Raw genomic sequence first — 22,007 nt, 5'->3', positions numbered from 1 at the left:
CCAGTCATTGTCAATAAAGTGGATTGTTATTATTATATAACTAAGGTTTTGAATGGATGTCCAACAGTCTATAGTAAGTGCTACCCTACTGCAATCAGGCCTAAAATAAGTTTCCAATCTCAACTTCTCATCTAGATAGAAATGAAAACAATCCCTTTCAGTTGTCCTCCTAGATGGGATAATCAAAAGTGGTTCCAATTGTTTACATAAGATCTTAAAACCCCCACCCTTAACTACTCTAAATGGGTGTTCATCAAGCATAAAAAACAAAGTTATTGCCTTTCTACAAGCTTCTTTATCAAACTTTGGGCTAACAGAAACCAAGACACCACTTCCAAAAACAAGGTTTGTTTGTTTGAGGTCATATTTTGGGTAAGGATTTGTGTTATAAATTCTTTAGTGGGCCAGCATGTTAGAGGTTATGTGTAATTTATGATCACATCTATATCGTTTATGGCAATGCTTGCAGGTAGTAGTTCTTTCACCAACATCAGTTAATTAAATAAAATGGTCCCAACATGAAGATTTTTTCTTAGGACCATCCACATTATGCCTCCTTTTCTTTATATTATGGTCTATACGAGGAATAACGGTCTCGTTCATCGCCTCAGTTGCAGCTTCAATTGCAACCAATTAATAAAGCATACAAAAGTGAACTTAGTAAAGGAAAAGCATTCAAAAAAAAAAAGAACACTAGTTAATAAAGCATACAGTTAGTTCAGAAAGGGGCTGAGAATGATAATAGAATAATATATCTTAATAGAATAATAGTAGAATAAGAAAGCATATAGTATTAAATCATATTATTAGTAGAATATAATTGGAATGAAAACGGTGTTCAGATTTTTATAATAAACACTAGTTAATAAAGCATATAGGAATATATCTTTGATTCTTTTGTGTTCAAGTTTTTAACTTAGTGTTGGAACTGAGAATGAAAATGAAACCTTCGTGTTAGGTGTGATTAATTTTCTGGAACAATGTCTAGAGTTACTAAGTGGAAGATTGAGAAAACAAAAGTAAATATGGTTTTCCACCTCCAATTCCATGCTACACATGTAAGTTTCAAGTACTCTACCAATTTAGAGGGTCAAATAACCTGTTTGAATATAAAGTGAAAAACTTTCAATGGTTGTGGCCCCAAAAAATAAATAAAAAGGCTTAGTATTAAAATTAAGCTTCTGTTCTTGACATTGATTCTAAACTTTTGTGTTAAGATCAAGATGGTTTTTTGTAACATTTCTGGGTTTATAAAAACATTGAAAAATATTTAAATATTCTTTAACTTAAATATTGCTGACCTAATATTAAAGTGTAAGTATATGAGAATTTTGTATCCAAATATTTGGTGTAAATACAATATTGTTGATAGGTTCCAAATATTTAAACATTGAATAAGAATTTTTAAACCAAATATTTTTATCCAAATATTAACATTCTCATATACATTACGGCCGCCGTAAGATATTAATATTCTTATATACTTACAGTGTTGGTTCTCCATAATATCCAACCCAACTTCCAGTCATTCTCTACCACTATCTTCTTACTCAACACTTTGTTTTGCACTTGGTCCTTGTTTGCTACCATCTCCTTGCTCCATCTTTTCAATTTCCAATCCATATGATCCAACATGTCAAAACAAAATCCAACAAAAAATTAATACAAGTAAGTTAAGAATGTGGCAAGGTGAAATATATAAATAACATTAATCTAAAAAATAAAAAGTAAACATACCGGATTACTTGAGTGTTTTAAACGAATCAGAGATCCAACATGTCAAAACAAATAATGTTAGTTTAAAACTTTGAAACTTTAAAACTCAAATTCATTTTAAAAACTCACGAACATAGTCAAACCCTTAACATATAGCTACAAAATAAAAAATTCATGAACAAAAAGTTAAAAAATAGGAAACTTTTTAAGACATGTTAAGCTATTCCAAGTATAGAAGAAACAAAACACTGAAAAAAAATCGAAGAAGAAAATAAGAGGAGGAAGAAAATGAAATTACCTGGAAGAAGAAGATGAAGGAGAGTTTGATGAGAAAAACACACGGTTTGGAGGAAGGATCTACGTCATTTTTGGGTTTTTACAGTGGCAACGGTGGGCTAGGGTTTGCGCTTTGAAAAGGGAAGATGAAATGATACGAGAGATAGTGAGAGATTGTAAGACTTTGACTATTGGAACTTGGAAATATGTTTTGCTGAGTGAAAATATTATGAACATATACGATACAAAATTACAACGTGTAAACACATGAATGAGTCCGGTTCGGTTCGGTTTTATGTGGTTCAAATATATGGGTCAGAATCGGTCAAATGTTACCCATGTAAAACTTGTGTCAACCATTAGAACCTCCCAACCGATCCATCCAATCCATTTCCTCTTTTTTTGCAGTTTTGTCAGTTCCTGGTCGGGCCTGTACCGTTTGTCCAGCCCTAATATCTACTCATTTTTCATGTCAATCCTATCCTCATCGATTTTTATGATTGTTATTAGATCCATCTGCGATTTGATACATTCACTAGGAACGTGCATTATTTTGAGACGGTCGCAAGGCCCAAGAAGCAGAAGCCTAGTAGGGAAGTAAGAAGCCACCACATGAAGAGTAAGTATACTTTTTTCCTTCCAAGCCACGTAGTACCTATCACGAGGATGCCATGTCAATCTCTCATCCAATTGTTGATCGCATCCAACACGCATGCAATTATTAGCCATCTCCCCTATTTAAAGAGCAAAATGTACCACTCTCCAGATATTACAATATTTTCCATTCAATTTTTACTTTTCACTATCTTAATCACTTGACTGCTGGAGTGTTAACCTATCCAGTTATCCCTCTCTCCACCGCATTGAATTCACTAAGAAAAACACTTGTTATTCACAATATCAATCAAACCCAATATATTGCTTCAATTCATAGTTAGGTAGATTCTTTTAGATTTTATGTGTGTTATGCATATATGAGGATAAAGGTGTCCAATGTTTTCAATGGTAAAAGACCATAAATACAATATGTAAAGACTTTGTTATAGCCTATGAAGGATAATGCAACGAAGGTAGCGAAGAAAACATAATACATTCGCCATATTAGAAGCCTAAATCAAGCTTTCTTCCTCTTTCATTTTCATGATCTAAATGCCTAATAAGCTAGCTTTTACACCACGCACCATTCACATATCCATGATTATGGAAAGCATTTGTTATCTTCTTAACAATAACTGATTAATCTATCTTTGTGTTTAATAGTGAGTTTTTCCTTGGGGTTCCTTGTCATTAGTGTCTTCATCATCATCATTGTCACCACCGACATAGTGTTATATGGATCAAGTTTGAGTCTCAAATAAGTTTTATCAAGTCCCGTAATGGAAGCCGATTGTACTTTCTAAAAAGCATAATGATAAACAAATCCTTGTTGTGTAGGATTGTCTAAGAGTTTAGGGTATTTGGTTGCGTTTAGGTATATTTCACGTAGGGATATGAGAAGCTTTCTCATGAATGATTTCAAAACCCTTCTCAATTATGGGATTAAGACATTTATAGACGATGTTATGTTTAGGAACCAAAACATGATGTAACCTGATGGTGAAAAATCTTGAATCGGTGGTGTAAATCTCTGATATGGCGGTGCGAGGGTGAACCTGCAAGGTTAGCACTCTAACCCCCAAGTCAGTTTAAGATTCAAGACGAGTGTGGCGAAAAGTGGAGATCATAAAGTGTACATTGCATTTCATGTGATTTTAATTTTATACCTTGGTTCATGTGGAGTGGATTTGCGTTAATTTGAACCTTAGGGATTTTAGCCTTTGGTCGGCCAAGAACAGTTTCCCCAAAGGCTTGTCGGACGCTTAGAAAGTTGAGAAAGTCTTTAGCGGTAGTGGCTGGCCTTCAAGGATGTCGTTTTTTTCGAACTAGAAGTGAAATGCTTGGATTTAGTTAAAAAAAAGTAATGAGAAACAAGCGCATTAAATGCAATTCAATCATTGAAATGTTTCGATACTTCTATCTATCACATGGGCTGAAGCGACTAGTTATGGAATGGAATTGCATATAATGCACTTAAGTGCACTCGAGTTTGTTTATGTTTCCAAGGGAAGATCCATATGTTGATTTCATAGCTTCTTTTTGCGACTAATCTGGTTCGTTTAATCACTTTCACCTATATAGGGGTGGTTGAGCACAAAGGAAACTTTTTGCAATCCTTGAAATTCAGGTTACCTTCAAAGTGTTTCTATTAGCAAGTGTCTTCCTCTCTTTCCTTCTGAAAGAAATTAACATAACAGTTGCAACGCTTTGGTTAAATCTTCTGCCTTTCTTCATTAGTTTTCTTCATCAACCTCGTATGACCAAGGACCCTTCTCAATTCAAACTCTTACCTTCAGCATTTTCTGTTCTTTGGCAGGATGAGATATGGCCCTATTCATATAGTTAGTGATTTTGAGAGTGATGATTCTTTTACTGCGAGAACAAGAACATTTCTTGATTCAAATCCTTATTCCCTTAGTCATGATCGCATGGTCCACGAAGTTATATCCTTGACCGATGATTGTAATTCAAAAAGGGCATATGGGAACTCCCTTGATGAGAGAGTATCTCCCTGGATTATATCAAGGCTTGGTTGTCTGATGATGGTGGTGAGGAGGGCCATATGATCGTTCATATGCTCCCTTCTATTACGTCTACTGTGGAAATGCAAGCTACTAAGTTGAGGAAAGAGAGTGATGTAGTTTAAGAGTAGACCAAGTGTAGTTTATTTGCTCAAGTATGGAGAGAATTTTAAAGTTGACCAGTTGTCTCAGAGAGGTGTGACATTGGTGTAGTAGGACGATGCAAGCAAGTACAGCCTGGCTACTACAAAAGTTGTGGGAGCCCCTTCTAAATACTGAAGCGACCATAAAGTTTGCAAACATCATGGTCAGCGACATGCTGGACTGGTCGGTTCTTCCTTTGGGTTAAGAAAAAAGGATGTGTAGCTCATTTGACGAGTGCTTGATCCCATTTTATGAGTGTTTGTTAACCAAAATAGGATTACGGCTTCCCTTTTCTGAATTTGAGGTGGTCGTCTTGAAACAGTTTAAGGTTGCTCCCTCTAAGCTTCACTCTGGGGAAGAGGCTTACATGAAGGTGTTCCAGTTTTGGGTTGAGCATAAGTCTTGGAAGCCTTCTCTCTTACTTTTCTTCGACCTGTTATACGTTGTGCACACCTCCCAGAACGATATCCATAATCAAGGGGTTATCACATTTCACCCGGATGATCCTTGGTTCATCCATTTCACCAATTATTAGGGTGATTTTTTGAGGTATTTCTTACTAGTGAAATCCTTCACACCAGAGGCCCGTCTTGCTTTCTATTATGCCTCGGTTGCGCCTTCTCGCTTTTAAAACAATAGTTTCCCAAAGTATTGATATTTGCATCACTTCAGTTTTGCTATTGATTTTTACAACCTAAAATTAGGTCCCTTCTCTATTGAATGGGTTACGATGAAGGAGGACTTGTGTTCCTTGTTTTAGGGGCTTGGCTATAAAGAGGGGTATAGCCTCGCTGAAGTGTCACCTTCCCTATAAATGAAGAATCAAATTGACACCTACTCCATAATGAGTGTGGTCAGTTGATCGGAGAGAAAAAAGATCTTTGGTGAGGACAGAGTCTCGTAGTTTACTATTATTATTATTATTATTATTATTATTATTACTATTATTGTTATTATTATTATTACTATTTTGACATGTGTGATTGTATCTTTCACATAATATGGATAAATTATAGATGTTCTACAATCTCACCAACGCTCAAGACATTTACACTAGTTCTACTGGTCGGGATGTTATGCCCTCTCTTACGACTTCTACCCCTACCTCAACTGTCGAGGTCACAACAGCTGCCTCTGAGGTTGATCAACTTATAAGTGCTACGACAATCTTGTGCTTCAGTGAAGAGAGGTCGGGATAAAGACCAACGTTCCTCTTTGGAAGAGTGTTCCCCTAAATGGACCCAACTTTCTAGGGATATTGCTTCAGGGTCGGTCACTCCCTTCCTTTGATTTCCTACCATTCTTCCTTCTCGTATCCCTCGCACTCCCAAGGAAGTTTTTATTACTATCTTTATGAGGGACTTGTCTTTCAATCAGAATCTCTCTGAGGAAGAAAAGATGAAGCTCTTTTCTGAGGTTACCTTGCACACCTACTGGGCTACTTCCTTGTTCTCTCTAGAAACTGCTGGTATAAGGGATGTCTTGGTTATATGTAATCCCTCCAAGGAGAGGGACACTTGGAATGGAAAATGTGAAGATATGGAGCATAAGTGCTTGGCCTTCTAGAAGAGTTAGCTGATCTGCAAGGGAATGTCAAGCTTATCGAGGCTTTTCAAGAAGAGGCGAAGTTCCACGAATCTCCTTCAACCATGGTCGCTGATGACTTCTTGACAAGTGTATTAATAATGTCACAATAATAAAAAAGATCGAACATACAAGGACCGTGTTCGAACAAGTCAACAATTGTGCAATGTAAAGGAAAAATAGTAAATAGGGGTTTCAGGTTTTTAGACGAAAAACAAATTACAAGTTTAAATAGAAGTAATAAAGAGGGTTAGGTTGTGCATTATAATCCCTTTATCTTCTCTCGTTGATATATGATGCATTGTATGAATGGTCTTATCTTTTTAATCTCACGGAAAATTAGCAAAACCGTTATAGGCAGTCCCTAAAGAAATAACTCACTAACCGCTACTCAGAGCTTTCTATCCCTAGTTCGCCAATGTAAGTAGGGTTAAGTGATGTATAGAACGTTAATTCCCTATGCCACAACTCGGGGTCTCCTATCCTTATTCAACCAACATAAGTAGAACAGTTGCCCTAGGTCCAACACATAGGCTAAGGGTCAATAATCCTTATGTGTCCAATATCATATTAACAGAGTATCTCAAATAAAAAACATTAAGAATAAGCAACAACTGAATAAAATTATAATTCAAAGGATTCATACAATGTAAAACCAACATATAATTCCAACAAGATTGAATAAGGTTCATCATCACACAACCTAACCTCGAGGAGCTTTAGCTACTCATAATGAAAATTACAATACCAATTGAGTAAAGAAGAATATCATATGATCTCCCTTGAATGATTGGCCTCCAATGGCTTCCAGTGCTCTCAAAATCACCATTTGATGTTGTAACATCGTGCTTCCAGTGCAAGAATTCGTAACGCTTGCCAAACTGTTGAAAATCCCCTTAAAAGCACTCAGAATGCGTCAGAAAAACACTCATCGCATGCATTATATAAGCATACACATCCGATGTAACCTTTTCAACTCTATCGCGCACGCGATGGCGCGTGTGATTATTCATGTAGTTGCGTCAACATTCACTCTTTTTCAATAGAATTTTCACTAAATCCCATTCTTCCATACTTGGTTATTTTTCACTCATTCTTGGGTCTTTCTTCTTCATTTTGGCTCATCTTTCGCTCGTTTTCACCGATTCTTCGCCTAATTATATGCAATGACAGACTGTCATCACAACCCCAAACTTAAATCTTTGCTTGTCCTCAAGCAATTCACTTGCAACTGCATATTTCAACAGACAACAAATCGTACAATAACAATTAAACATCACCATATTTTGTCATTACCTAGCCATTGTTCTAACTTCCAACTTCTATCCGGCAAATTTGGAAAATGTCCTCAACATTGACGAGTACTTAACCCGTCTCTTAGCTCACTTTACTCGCTTAATGGATAGGATTATCACTCAATCAACATGCAAAATAAGTTTTACTTAGCTTTATCATGATCTAATATAGTTTTGCATAGAAATCATAACACACACATAAGAGGTCTTTTCAGGTTGTAACTTGGTTTATGTTCGGGTAGGATATTTTTAGGAAAATAGGTTTAAATCTTTGAAGTTGGGTACCTAGTTCTCCTTATATTGTCGTACCGTTTCGTTCCTTCTTGTTGGTACTAGAGTTTGGTCATTCTTTTTGATTTTTTTTTCTCATTTTTTTTTGAAGAAGTGACTTTTTCCACTTCTTATTTTCTCAATATTTTTGAAGTTTTGACCACTTAACTCTAGTACCCCATTTAAAATTTTGACCACTTAACTCTAGTACCCCAACCCCAAAATTAGAACTTTGCTCACTTCCAAGAGCAACCCCAAACTTAGTCTTTTTCATTAAACTTTAAGAACCAAAATTTTACCTAACTCCAAAGAGAGGGCAGAAAGAAAGAATTTTTCAAGTCAAATGGTTAAGAGTTGTAGGCTACGTCACCGAAAGAAAGGCTTAGACTCAACGTGGCTAGCAAAGGATGTTCCTAATACTACAAGGTGGCTACTAAGGCTCAAAGTTATAAACAAAGAACTTGCCTCAATGTGTGTCAATCAAACTATAAAAATTAATCGAAAATAGATTAAACCAGATAAAATAAAATTTCACGGATACACTCTAAAAAAAGAAAAAGTGAACAATGGGAATATTTTGGCTCAAACCTTACCAGAGGAGGTATCTGAAGGTTGAGTACAAGTTTGTTGATTCTTTTATCTTCCTTTGCCTTCAAGTTGTAAGTTGTTTTCATTATGATCAAGTCCTCTTTATTTTTTCTTGGATCTTTTATTCAATTGATAAAGTTAGAACTTGCAATCTGAAGAAGAAAAAAAACATAAGCAACTACAAACAAGGATATAGAGATCTTCATGGAAAAATTGATGCTTGAGTATTTACTTCCTCTTAGGCTGGCCTTAAATAGAAATAAAAGAAATTTTGCAAAACATAAACCAATTTAAAAATTGATGGGTTTCCTCTCATCCCATGCTTCTTTTATGTCAATAGCTTGATGCCTAATGCTTAAAACACATCAGGCGCAAGGGATACCTTACGCCGGTAAAAGCTCCTTTTTCTACCCTCTTGTGGACTTCATTACCTTTCTCTTCCAATTGATACCATGTCTCAAGATCCTCCATATATTATGTCCATTGATAGGCATTAAATACCACTTTCTCCTTATTAAACTTCAAAATTAACTCACCGATCTCCACATCTATTTTTGCCTTCCCGGTTGCCAAGAAAGGGCGGCCAAGAATCAGAGACCCTTCCGAATCATTTTTCATATAGATTACCACAAAGTCTCTAGGGAAGGTCAATCCATTGACATGAACTAACACATCTTCTATAATACCAAGCTGACGAGTCACAGATGAGTCGGCCAAAGTTAGTGTCATGTTGCTTGGTACAATCTCTCATATCTCCAATTCCTTAAATTTGTCCAGCGGCATGACATTGATACGTGATCCTAAGTCAAATAAAGCGTGTGAGATTTTCATCCCTCCAATGGTTCAAGTGATGTTGAACTCTCCTGGATCATTCATCTTTTGTGGAACTTCCTCATGTTCTAGCATCTCCTCTTTTTAGCCATGTTAACATGTTCTTGATTTAGCTTCTACTTTTTACCTTTAAGCAATACCTGCATAAACTTAGCAAACTTGAGAATTAATTCTAAAATTTCATGAAAAGAGAGACTTACCAGAAGTTATTTTAACATTTCTTTAAATTTCTCAATCATCTCGGCCTCATCCTCTTTTACCGGTTTCTTCTTAATGATGGGATATGGTAGTTTCAGGTAATCTGGTAAAGGTGAGTTTTGTTCATTCAGAATTTGATCTTTGGTTCTCCTCCAAGGAGAATTTTTATCAATGGATTAATCAAGGGTGACTCCTCTTTCCTCTTTGTCACCTTGATTTCTATTTTCCTCCTTTTCACTTTCCCATACCTTTTCCTTAATTTCATCCTCTTGAACTTTTTCTACTTTCTCCTTTCTAGTAACCAACCTAAAATCCGCTTCCACAACTTTGCAAGTTTCATTCTTGGGATTATCAATGGTGTTCCCGGTGGATCCTCCATTTGAGTTAGGTAAAGCTATTATTTTTCTAGATAATTGACCAATTTGAGTCTCCAAATTCTTGATTGATGCATCATGGTTTCTATCCAATATTTCATGGTTCCTATGTGCCCGCCGCTCTAAACCAATCTGAGTGACCTTGATGAAATTTTGTAAAGTCTCTTCCAACTATGAAGGATTCTTTTGGAAGTTGGAAGCTTGTTGGGTTTGTTGCATAGCTCGGTTACCACTTTGGTTTTGGTTATTACTCTAACAAAAATTCGGATGATCCTTCCATCCCAGATTGTAGGTATTGGAATATGGGTTGTTTCTCTTAAAATTTTCAAATTGAGCCTCTTCACTTACCCCTTCCAACGAACACCGTTCGTTTTCTTGTCCCCCTCCATAAAAGTCACACTTAAGTGCTTGTATCTGGCTCACATTAGCTTTATTTAAATTGCCTTCAACTAGCTGCTTATTTAACAATTCAATTTGAGCTAATAATGCAGTATGAGTATCAACAATTAACATACCTTTGGGCGTGCCACTAGTTTCGAGCTTAACTGACCTTTCACTTTTATAACGTTACTCATTCATGCACATCTTTTCAATGAGGTCCTTTACCTATGGTTCGGTCATTTGTTTAATGGTGCCTCCAGCGGAAGCATCTAGCAACATACATGTTTGACTCTTGAGGTCTTTAATGAAATTTTTCATCTGCTCCATATTATTCATATTATGATTGTGGCATTTGCATAGTAGTAACTTGAATCTCTCCCAAGAGTCATAAACTGACTCGGTGTCTTGTAGCTCAAAGTTGACAAATCTCATCTCTCCTCTCAATAAACTGGCTAGTGGTGAAACACCTTTCCAAGAACTTATCCTCTAGCTCCTTTCATGTTCGAATGGTTCCATTTGGAAGGCATAGTAACCAATCTTTAGCCCTTCCAATGAGTGAGAAACCAAACAACTATAAATTTACCGGGTCGTCTGAGACACCATCAGGCTTGCACATCAAAGCGATTTCGTAGAAGCGTGCAAGATGAGCCCATGGATCCTTGATAGCGTTCCCGTCGAACGGATTGTCTCTTAGACCTAAAAGCACACAATTATTAATATCAAAGTTAGCAGGGTCTGCCAGTACAAACCCTCTAGAAACCTATCCTTCATTAGTCTATTTTCAATAGTCCCCCATAATGAGAGGTTATGGTGCTGGCATGTTATCCTTCTCTTCATAATTCGAAGAAAGTATTGGTGGATCACCTTCAGCCAGACTCGCTTCTCTAGCTGTTTTTCTCAGAGCACGTGTTGTTCTTTCAATTTCTGGATCAAATGGTAGTATTGATGATCCTGAACTGCACATACAAAAATAGAAAATACCTCAATAGCGTTACGATAAACAAACAAAAAACAAAAAGCAATAAAAACTAAGAAAATTAAAATACATTGCATAAAGCGTTGCCCTGTTGAAATCAACATTCCTCGATAATGGTGCCATAAACTTAATGACTTCTCGGCAAGTGTATCGATATTGTCGCAGTAATAAAAATATTAAACCCATAAGGACTGTGTTCGAACAAGTCAACAATTGTGCAATGTAAAGGAAAAACAGTAAATAGGGGGGGTCAGATGTTTAGACGAAAAACAAATTACGAGTTTAAACAAAAGTTATAAATATGGTTAGGTTGTGCATTAGAATCCCCTTATCCTCTCTTATTTATGTATAATGCATTGTATGAATGGTTTTATCATTATAATCTCATGGTGAATTAATAAAATTGTTATAGCCAGTCTCCCACGAAATAACTCACTAATCATTTCTCAGAGCTTTCTATCCCTAGTCCGTCAGCATAAGCAGGATTAGGCAATGTATATAATGCTAATTCCCTATGCCACTACTCGGGGTATCCTATCTCTATTCAACCAACATAATTAGAATAGTTGCCCCAGGTCCAACACATAGGCTAAGGGTTAGTAATCCCTATGTGTCCAATATCAGATTAACAAAGTATCTCAAATAAAAAGCATTAAGAATAAGCAACAACTGAATAAAATTATAATTCAAAGGATTCATACAAAGTCAAACCAACATATAATGCCAACAAGATTTAATAAGGTTCATCATCATAAAACCTAATTTAGAGGAGTTTTAACTACTCATAATGAAAATTACAATACCAATTGAATAAAAAAGAATAGCATATGAATTTCCTTGAAGGATTGGCCTCCAATGCTCTCAAAATCACCCTTTGATGTTGTAACATCGTGCTTCCAGTGCAAGAATTCGTAACGCTTGCCAAACTACTGAAAATCCCCTTAAAAAGCACTCAGAACGCGTCAGAGAAGTCTAGAAAACACCTATCGCGTGCATTATATAAGCATCACGCACGCGATGGCGCGCGTGATTATTCCAGTAGCTGCGTCAAAATTAACCCCTTTTCACTAGAATTTTCACTAAGTTCCATTTTTCCATACTTGGTTATTTTTCACTCATTGTTGAGTCTTTCTTATTCATTTATGCTCATCTTTCGCTCATTTTTACCGATTCTTCACCTAATTAAATGCAATGATGGACTATCATCAGTCCCGGATCATTGAGTTTCAGTTCTCCCTTGAGGCAGAGAAAAACAACATCAAGAGACTTCTAACGTTATTGTTGAGGCAGTCCACCATGTGAAGGAGCCTTATAAAAATCTTCAGCGAGAAAAGGAGACTAATGTTGATGTTGTGAAAGCTCGCGAAGACGAGGTGGGCGCTTTGGGGGAGAGGTTATGTGAGTCCCTTCAACGAACTATGAAGGGCGTGCATGAGGTCCTTAGTGAGGCAGTTGAACAAGCAAAGGAATTATGTCATGATGTTCTTATTCCTGTTGAAGCATTAAACCCTTTCAAGGCTGCTCCGGAAGGGAGTTTCGAGGGTGATCAGGTTGCCCTGTCCCTGGGAGCGAAAGCTTGATTATTTTCTCTTCTCTGGTTTTCCTTTGTTCTTTACTGTAATACTCTATAGGCTTTAAGGCCTTGGATATGACATCTATATTTATATAAGTATATGATTACCTCATTGGGTTGGAGTTTTATTCAACTTTGCGTGTTTGTTATATATTTGTATCTTCTTTATCATCGGCTAGTGCCGCAGACGAGCTGTCTCTGTCCTCACTTTGGATTTATTATCAAGTTATTATTTCATGATGGTTTTATCTTTGTTCCTGCAATTTAAAATTTGTTTTCCCCCCTAGGAAATTTAGATTTTTTCGTCCTCGTGGTCGTTGTTGATGTCCACCAACCGATCACAAGTCTGCGCCACGACAAGTATGAGGCGTCGTTTACTTTGGGTGTGAGAATCCTCACGAATTTTCTTTTAGGAGGAATGCCTCATTAAGTTGAGGTGTTTGATGTGTTATTTGAACTATGTAGTCTCAATCGAAGTTTCAATGCTACTAGCTTCGATTGAGAAGTGTTATTGTGTTTCCTCCATGTTGCTAGGAACTGTCTCCGACCAAAGGTAAGCTTCTTGTCAATGCCACCAGAGTTAACCTGGTTCGGGGCGGATGCCTCTAGGCTCTAACTCTTATGCTTTTAGAGTGGCTTGTTCCTAAGAGGTGGTGCAGTAGCTACATTGATAAGAGTGCTCCTTAAATGTGAAGTTTGTCTCAAAAGAGTGACTTACATCATCTTGCATGCAATTACAAGCTCTTTTGTGGTTGCATTATCTCGCATTTAACAGATTAATTATTAAAACTGTGCAATAGATTTAAATAGTACTTAACTCATATAGAGGGTTATAAGAATACGAGGCTCCTCATTTTTACCACATATTCCTCGGTTGACTGAAACATCGACAAAGGCAGCCATATTGTATCGTTGCAGATTGGGGGAGGAAAACATGGAGTTAGAAGAGAGTGTCGTATGGAGGCTCCTCCGATGGTACTTTGCTTCAATGCTATGGGTAGTTTGGGGTGCCTTCCCCCATACATTCTTCATTGCAGAGTGCGATCTTCACCGTTATGCTAGAGAAAGTTATAGAGTTATTGAAGACCAAATGATCCCTGTTATACTATACGTTCAGTTCTGATCGACGAAGATCTGATGGTTTGACTGCACTTGATCAGAAGTTGTCGGCAAGAGCTTACTACCAATGAGATACCTCGTAAGGACTTTCGTTAGTGGTGGAAACTACTATGATGACTAGTAGGTTCGTATTTGTGATTCTTGAAATTTCCTTGTTCTTTGAACGTCTTTGTGCATTTAGATCTCCATATCTGGAATCAATGTCAAATTTCTACGTGGAGGGGGTGCTCTAACTGATGGATCACCATAGAATATAAAAACATTGTGGATCTCATTGGTGATAATAAGATGTGGCAGAGTAAAATTAGAATATCTAAAACTTTGCGCCGCAGTGGCGTATAGCATGATTCACTACGGTAACTGCTTCCTTTATTGATAATTCTATGTTTGGAATTTGGTTTACTTCATTATGATCCAGTAAGTTTGATGCGATATAATCTTCGTTAGTCGTTCAGAGGTTCTTCGCCAAATGGAGAAGGTGCTCCGGTAAGGGATATACGCCAAAAGTCGTTACTGACTTCCCATATCTTTGAAGTCATTATGGTAAGGATCGTGTTAATGATGGATAATTGAGGCGATGCGAGACTTGAAGGTCGATCGGGAACCTTCAATGTGATCTTGGAAGCAATTACCTTCATTCTTTAGTAATTTTTGTCCAAAACTGAGTTTGGATCTAGGATGGTTGATTTGTCGAATTTTCTCAGGAATTAGAAGTCATTTCCCACAGACGTCACTATAATATTCTGGAACCAGAATCAGATGTAATATGATGATGCATAATCCTAAGCTAGTGGGGTTGATATTTGGTACAGTGGCACGGGGGTGGACCTTCAAGGTTAGTCTCTAACGCCCAAGTCAGATGAAGATTGAACATGAGTGTAGCAAAAAGTGAAGATCACAAAGTGTACCTTGTGCTTCATGTGATGTAACTTTTATACCTTGAGTCATGTGGCGTAAATTTGTATTAATTTCAGCCTTAACGATTCAGGTTTTTGGCTGACCCGGAACAAAAGACTCCTTGGGTCTGGGCTAAAAAATCCATATGTGGTTACCCTCATTCCATGATAAAATATAGGGATAGTTATGAAAGATTCATTTTCACTCAAATTGTGGGGGAGAATGTCTTCCTTTGACTGATATTCTTAGACAATTCACAATTCACATTTGATAAGCAAAATAGATTATATATATCAGATCGGGAATTCGGGCTCAGTTTTGGTCGACCAAACCCAATTGAATAATTATGTCTAATCGAGTGACCAAGCCCAATCGAACAGTCGAGTGCAACAATGCTCATTTTTTACATGAGTTGTTTTTTATGGTTTGATAAAATTATTTCAGTACAATATGCAACTAAAAAAAATGTATATTATAAAGTTTTAAAAAATTTGCGGATGAAAATTGTTCTTTGTCGACCACATGCCTAATATTGCACAAATCCAATTACTACACACAATATATAAACCACCACATGTGCAGCTAAATGTATGGTTTTTGACGGTAACTCATTCTGCCTCTTTTCATTCATTAATTTAACTTGACAGTTGGAATGTTAATCTTACATAGCCGCGTCCATGTTGCCGCATTGAAAATCTGCACCAGCGCGTCAAGAATCCACCTCACAGATTCACCAATAATTCAGATTCCATAACCCAAACAAAAATTACTTGGTAAAATAACTATTTTTTTTAAAGTTTAACTATGATGTTAATAATCTATCTTAATAATCACCCACTATAATAATTTAATAATTATTAAAATACCCCTGAATACTCTAAAACTTCATAAAAGACCCATATCACATAAATAAATTATCAAATAATTCATAAAATGATATAATTAAATAAAAATAATTAAATAAATTAGGGGCATTACAACTCTCCCCCACTTAAAAAGATTTCTGTCCTCGGAAATTACATGGTGAAAACAACTATGGGTAGGATTCCTTTATCCTGCTCTCCAGCTCCCAAGTCATGCTACCTCCAGCAGATCCTCCCCAAATGACCTTCACTAGAGTTATCTCTCTGCCTCTTAGTTGTTTAACCTCTCGATATGCGATCCAAACGGGAGTTGCTTCAACAATCAAGTTATCATGAACATGCATATCGTCCATCTGGATTACGTACGCAGGGTCATGAACATACTCCCGAAGTTGTGACACATGGAAAACATCACGCAGATTCGAAAGGGACAGGGGTAAGGCCACACGATAAGCAACTACTCCAATCCTCCGAGTAATCTCACACGGTCCACTAAAGCGAGGAGTGAGCTTCTTAGACTTCAGGGCACTTCCAACACCAGTCACTGGAGTGACTCTCAGAAAAACATGATCGTCATCCTGAAATTTAATATCCTTTCTCTTTTTATTATGGTGACTCTTTGACGTACTCTGACTTACTTTGACTTTCTCAATCGTCTGTTGCATAATTTCTGGTCCAAGTACAATGCTCCCTCCAGAATCATACCAACATAGAGGAGTCATACATCTCCTTCCATACAACACCTCGAATGGTGTCATCCCAGTACTAGAATGGTAGCTGTTATTGTACGTGAACTCTATCATAGGCAAGTAATTATCCAAGTATCGTCATGCTCCAGAACACAAGCCCTCAACAATTCCTACAAAGACTGAATAATCCTCTCTCTCTCTGTCCATCAATCTATGGGTGATACGCCAAACTCAATCTCAACTTAGTACCCAAAGCATCTTGTAAGCTTCCCCAAAAATATGGATATAAACCTCGGATCTCTGTCGGAGACGATATTCGATGGAATATTATGATGCTTCACAATCACCTCAATGTAAATCTATGTCCATAGATATGTTATCCCACTTCCATTCTAGAATATTCAACGGATGCATCAGTCCAGATGGTCTCTGATGCCCGACTTTAGATTTCTGACAAATTAAGCCAGAATAACTAAATTGTGCAATGTCCCTCTTCATTCTTGACCACCAGAACATTTTCTTCCAATCCTAATACATCTTAGTGGCTCCTGGATGAATACTCAAACTGCTTCGACGACACTCCTCTAAGATCATCCTCTTAAACTCTGGCACATCAGATACACAACTCTGCCTCGAAACTTCAGAATTCCATTCTCATCAATTTGGAAATCCTTATCGTTGCCTTGACCGACTAATGTTTGTCGATCAACCAAAGCCAAATCCAAACTCCGTTTCTCTTTGATCTCTTCAAGAAAACCAATGGTTAGCTTCAACATGCCCAATTTCACACTATTCGAAGTCACTTCACATACTAAGCTCAAATCTCTAAAGTGTTCAATCATTTCTAGCTCTCTGACCATCATCGTCGACATGTGCAAAAATGTCCTACTCAAAGTATCTGCTACAACATTGGCTTTACCAGGATGGTAATTCAAACCAAAGTCGTAGTCCTTCAAAAATTCTAACCATCTCATCAGTCTCATGTTAAGCTCATTTTGATCAACGAGATACTTCAAACTCTTGTGATCACTGAAAACTTCAAATCTGAAACCATATAAGTAGTGCCTCCAAATCTTCAGAACAAAAGTAATTTTGGGTGTAGGAAAAGTGAATATATTGTTTAGTAAACAAAATTTTAGGTGATTTGAATTTGGGCGATCCTTATTGGATAATTTGTAGTTCGTGAATGGAACATATTTTAGTGATATCCTTTGGAATAATTTTGGTGTTTATAAGAATTATTATACGTAATTTTGGTGAATTATGATGTTTGCCCATAAAATACATATTTGTGATTCATATTACCATGCATTCATGTATTTTGAAGTTTATGTGGGACTTCGGTCCATATATTTAGTGAATAGAACAATTGATAAAACTATGATGTTAAACTTTAAAAATAAAATAAAAAATTATTCTACCAAATAATTTTAAAACTATATGGTAATTTTTATCATGTGAATCTCAAATAATTTTCAAGGTTAAACTATTTGGTAAAATTAATGTGCAGCAAACTATTTGGTAATTTTTAGCAAATTCATTTTTAAGAATCTCAAACTACCTTAATACAATGTGAATCTCAAATACATTGTTAAGAATTTTTTCAAATTTTGCAAAATCAATCCCATTATGTTTCATTATGAAAATTCGTCCTTACAAATTTTCAAAAAAGTAAATTTACCCCTGTAAATTTTAAATATTAAAAACTAGTCCCTGCAACTTTTGTTGACAATTTATCCAAATTGGTTCTTCAACTTATTAAAATTTTATAAAAATAGCCAACAAAATTTAAGGATAAATAATTTTTAATTTATGCAAACAAAAAGTGAATTGATTTGATGCACTTCAATTTTCTAAAATTTAAAATTACCTCGTCTAAACATTCTATACAAGTTCTCTTCACTAATTCGAACTGTTGCAGCAACGAAGCCTTTACCTCTCCTAACTCATTACTTAGTTAGGACTTTGGTTTCCCTTTATGGGTTCATCCATATGTTTCCAAAATTTAAGGATAAATAATTTTTAATTTATGCAAACAAAAAGTGAATTGATTTGATGCACTTCAATTTTCTAAAATTTAAAATTACCTCGTCTAAACATTCTATACAAGTTCTCTTCACTAATTCGAACTGTTGCAGCAACGAAGCCTTTACCTCTCCTAACTCATTACTTAGTTAGGACTTTGGTTTCCCTTTATGGGTTCATCCATATGTTTCCAAAATTTAAGGATAAATAATTTTTAATTTATGCAAACAAAAAGTGAATTGATTTGATGCACTTCAATTTTCTAAAATTTAAAATTACCTCGTCTAAACATTCTATACAAGTTCTCTTCACTAATTCGAACTGTTGCAGCAACGAAGCCTTTACCTCTCCTAACTCATTACTTAGTTAGGACTTTGGTTTCCCTTTATGGGTTCATCCATATGTTTCCAATTATTTGATGGTGGCGGAAACCATGCACCATTCAGACTTTTCTCTTTACCTACATTCCAACTTTTAATTTGTTGTATATTTTTAGAGTTCTGTTTGTTTAAGTGATAGTGGTTTTGTTGTTTGGGGTTGAATCCTCAACAAATTGTTAGTATTATAGTTTTGTGGGATAGTTTTGTGGGAGAACAAGTAAGAAGGTGTATAACAATTAAAGGCACACAAATCAAAATGAAAGCAATTGCATTACAGGATGCTGCATGTAACCACTTTTTTTGGCTTATAGATTTGTAGCAGAAGAAAAACGAATAATTACGAAATCCTTCACCAAGCTATCACACTTTTGTCTGGTATCTCTGTTGTGCATGGTGGTACTTCATTTGCATGCTGTATGAGAAAGTGTGTAAATCATCCTAAAGATAACATAAGAAATCTAGGAATAATTTCTGAATCTTTCACTAAGCTATTAAAACTTACTTCTGGCATCTCTTCTCTGCGTGATACTTCATTTGCAATGCTGTATGAAAGTGTGTAAATCATCCTAAAGATAACAGAGTCGGCGAGAAGCCTTCTGAATTTTAAAACAAAGATCAAACAAATGATAAGAAAGAACATGTTGGAAAAACGGACCCTAAATACAAAAAACCAGAGGTGTTGATCAAATAATTTTTACCACACATAAACATGTGACAGTGAAATGCTTGACATATCTAGGCAGGGTTTTTTTTTGGCTTTGTGATTACCAACATTACTAGATTGGCTTAGATATGTCAAGCATATCACTATTGGGTTTGAGCCTTTTTTGTAAGCTGAATCTAGGTTCTCCAGACTGAGATATTATCCAATTTGACAAGTACAATTAGTATGATGGGCCATTGGAAGGTAACAGCTTTTGAAAGCCCAACAACATATAGGGTATATGAGCTAAATGAATCTAGAAGGCACAAAGCCCCCTGGATTCAAAAGTCTAAATAATGTGTTTACAATTTTTTTTAACCTCGAGGGGATGGTCTTTTGGTGAAGGCTTTGATTCAGAAAGCATGTTCTTCTTAAGGTCTCAGGTTTGAACTTCGCTATGTGCTAATAATTTTTGTAATGGATCAGTTCATACATAGCTTAACTCTGGCTTTAATTGGGCTCTTGCTAATGGACGGTGGAACTAGTCCTCCAAATTAGTTTGCTTAAATTGGGCTCCTGCTAGCGGACATTGTGATTGGTCATTCGAATTAGTCGGCTTGCAAGTCGGTAAGCCTTTAGACACCAATTTTTTTTCATCATCCACAATGTAATCATCATGATTCCTAAATCCACCATCAACAAAACCATAAAAGGACAAATATTTCCTAACAAACTACTCCAAAAATAGTAAGAAACTATACTACCCGTGACTTACAATCATATCAAGCACCACATAGTTTCAACCAGAATTTCCAAACAAAAGTTCTATGGAAACATAAACAAACTACTTCAAAGGAGTTGCATCTCAAAAATAATCCTTAGAGTTATATAATTCAAATCAACTATCCAAAATTCACAGCAATATCTTCCAAAATAACACATTGATCACATTGATCATAAAAGAATTATAAACTCTAGTTGATTAAAGAAATAATAAAATTGAATACTTTGTTTCTATAAAGAAATGGAGCAATTATTGACCAGGTCTTCGATTTCATATTCATTCATTAGGATTTTTATTCATTTGCAATTTCTGAACCAAAATTTATAGGCTGAAATTAAAAACAAAACAAAAAATATGATAAAATATAAAGAATCAAAAAGAAGAAGAAAAAGAAGAAAAATGAAAAACTCATTGTTTTTCAATCAATGAAACCTGTTTGGCTCAAAACGGCATTCCGAACTTTCCGCATATCTCTTCCCTTTAGGGTTCTTCCAACTCCTTCGAACAACGAACACGAATGCATCCGTGAAAAATCCACTTGCTTCGCGAGAAACTCATGCGGAGGAATCTTGTTCTTGAAATCCTCTTCCTCCGCCAACTTTCGTGCTTCCTCTTCTTCGTATTTCCTTGCTAGCTCTGCCATCTCCGGTGTCATCATCGGAATATTAATCGGCGCGGAATGGTAGAATTTAGTCGCCGCGAGCGACGAAAACGGCCGAGTTCGGTCTGACACCGATCTCTGGACGAGAATCGGTTGCGTTGCGGAGGATGAAGATGAATTGGAGGAAACGGAACTGGAGAGTGAAACAGAATCGATATCATCGTCGAGACGATCCGAACCGTCTACCACATCGGGAGATTCTTTGTTTTCCGGCAAGACGGGATGGATTCCAGACGAATCGTGAGGACCTAAGGGAGATAGATTTTTATGATGATGTTGATGGTGGTTGTATTGGTGGCGGAGGCGGGGGATGGGGATCGAAGAAGAAGAAGAAGAGGTGTGAGAATAGTCGTAACCGAAAACGACGTCGTCTTCGCTGAATTCGAAGGGTGTGGAATTATCGAGCCGCGGCGCGTGGGGTGGGACGCCAAGTAAACGCTCGGCCCTCGAGGTGAGGAATTTGGCGGGTCGAAATCGGGTCGGGTTACGTGAGTACATGTCAGTTAGTTACCGGTTCTGAGATTTTTTTTTTGTTTTTTTGTTTTTTTGTTTATTCGTGTGAGAAAGAGAGGTAGGTTTACGGCGTAAAAATGATGAGGTAAATAATTTTTATTGAGGAAGATTAGTAAGTAACGGTGATGACTGATGATTATACTTTCTTGATTTTGCTTTTTACATTTTTTTACGTTTCAACTTCCTTTCAACGTGGCAACGAAACAATAAAACGTGGATATCCACCAAAATAATAAAAGGTGGATAAAAAATGCTTGACGTGTTTTTTTCTGCGTAAGAGAAAAAAATTAAAAAGCAAAAAATGAAATATAAAATAATTTACACTTTTAATACATTTATCTCATTTTTTTAATGCCCTCCTATTAATATTTAGAACTCAAGTAGTAATATCCCTCTCTCTAATTCTATTTATAAAAAAAAATTGAATAATTAATGTAGGCGATCTATTATATAATTTAAATATAGTAATTATTTAACAAATCTAAAAAAATAAAAAATAAAATTTATAGCTAGAATCGGAGAAAATATTATTATTATTATTATCAAAAATGTTTTCTTTAAAAGAAGAAGAGGAATCTTACTTACTAAATATTTTTTGTGATATGAGAT

General features: G+C 36.2%; 1 protein-coding gene across 2 annotated transcripts; it reads right to left on the bottom strand.

The window, feature by feature from the left end:
- Window positions 1-19,050: 19,050 nt before the first annotated feature.
- LOC127086639 (uncharacterized) lies at window positions 19,051-21,517 on the bottom strand. Of its 2 annotated transcripts, none has more exons than XM_051027432.1 (3): window positions 20,657-21,517; window positions 19,300-19,390; window positions 19,051-19,209 (listed from the first exon to the last, which is right to left on the bottom strand). In XM_051027432.1, exons 1-2 carry the CDS (start codon window positions 21,381-21,383, stop codon window positions 19,359-19,361), a joined length of 759 nt encoding a protein of 252 aa, XP_050883389.1. In that variant the 5' UTR covers window positions 21,384-21,517; the 3' UTR covers window positions 19,051-19,209; window positions 19,300-19,358. The 2 variants fall into 2 exon arrangements, with proteins under 2 accessions (XP_050883389.1, XP_050883388.1); XM_051027431.1 differs by having other exon boundaries at window positions 19,300-19,393; window positions 20,657-21,516.
- Between the last annotated feature and the right edge of the window lie 490 nt (window positions 21,518-22,007).

This window comes from Lathyrus oleraceus, chromosome 5, assembly GCF_024323335.1.
Source record: "Lathyrus oleraceus cultivar Zhongwan6 chromosome 5, CAAS_Psat_ZW6_1.0, whole genome shotgun sequence".
Lineage (NCBI taxonomy): Eukaryota > Viridiplantae > Streptophyta > Magnoliopsida > Fabales > Fabaceae > Lathyrus > Lathyrus oleraceus.
The sequence above is the reverse complement of the archived record's forward strand: the minus strand, read 5'-3'. Positions and strand labels throughout refer to the sequence as shown.

Coding starts and splice junctions, on each gene's coding strand:
- LOC127086639 (XM_051027431.1), bottom strand. CDS start 21,383: ATGTACTCACGTAACCCGACCCGATTTCGACCCGCCAAATTCCTCACC. Junction 19,394..20,656: donor TGCCGTTTTGAGCCAAACAG/GTTTCATTGATT, acceptor TTTAAAATTCAG/AAGGCTTCTCGCCGACTCTG.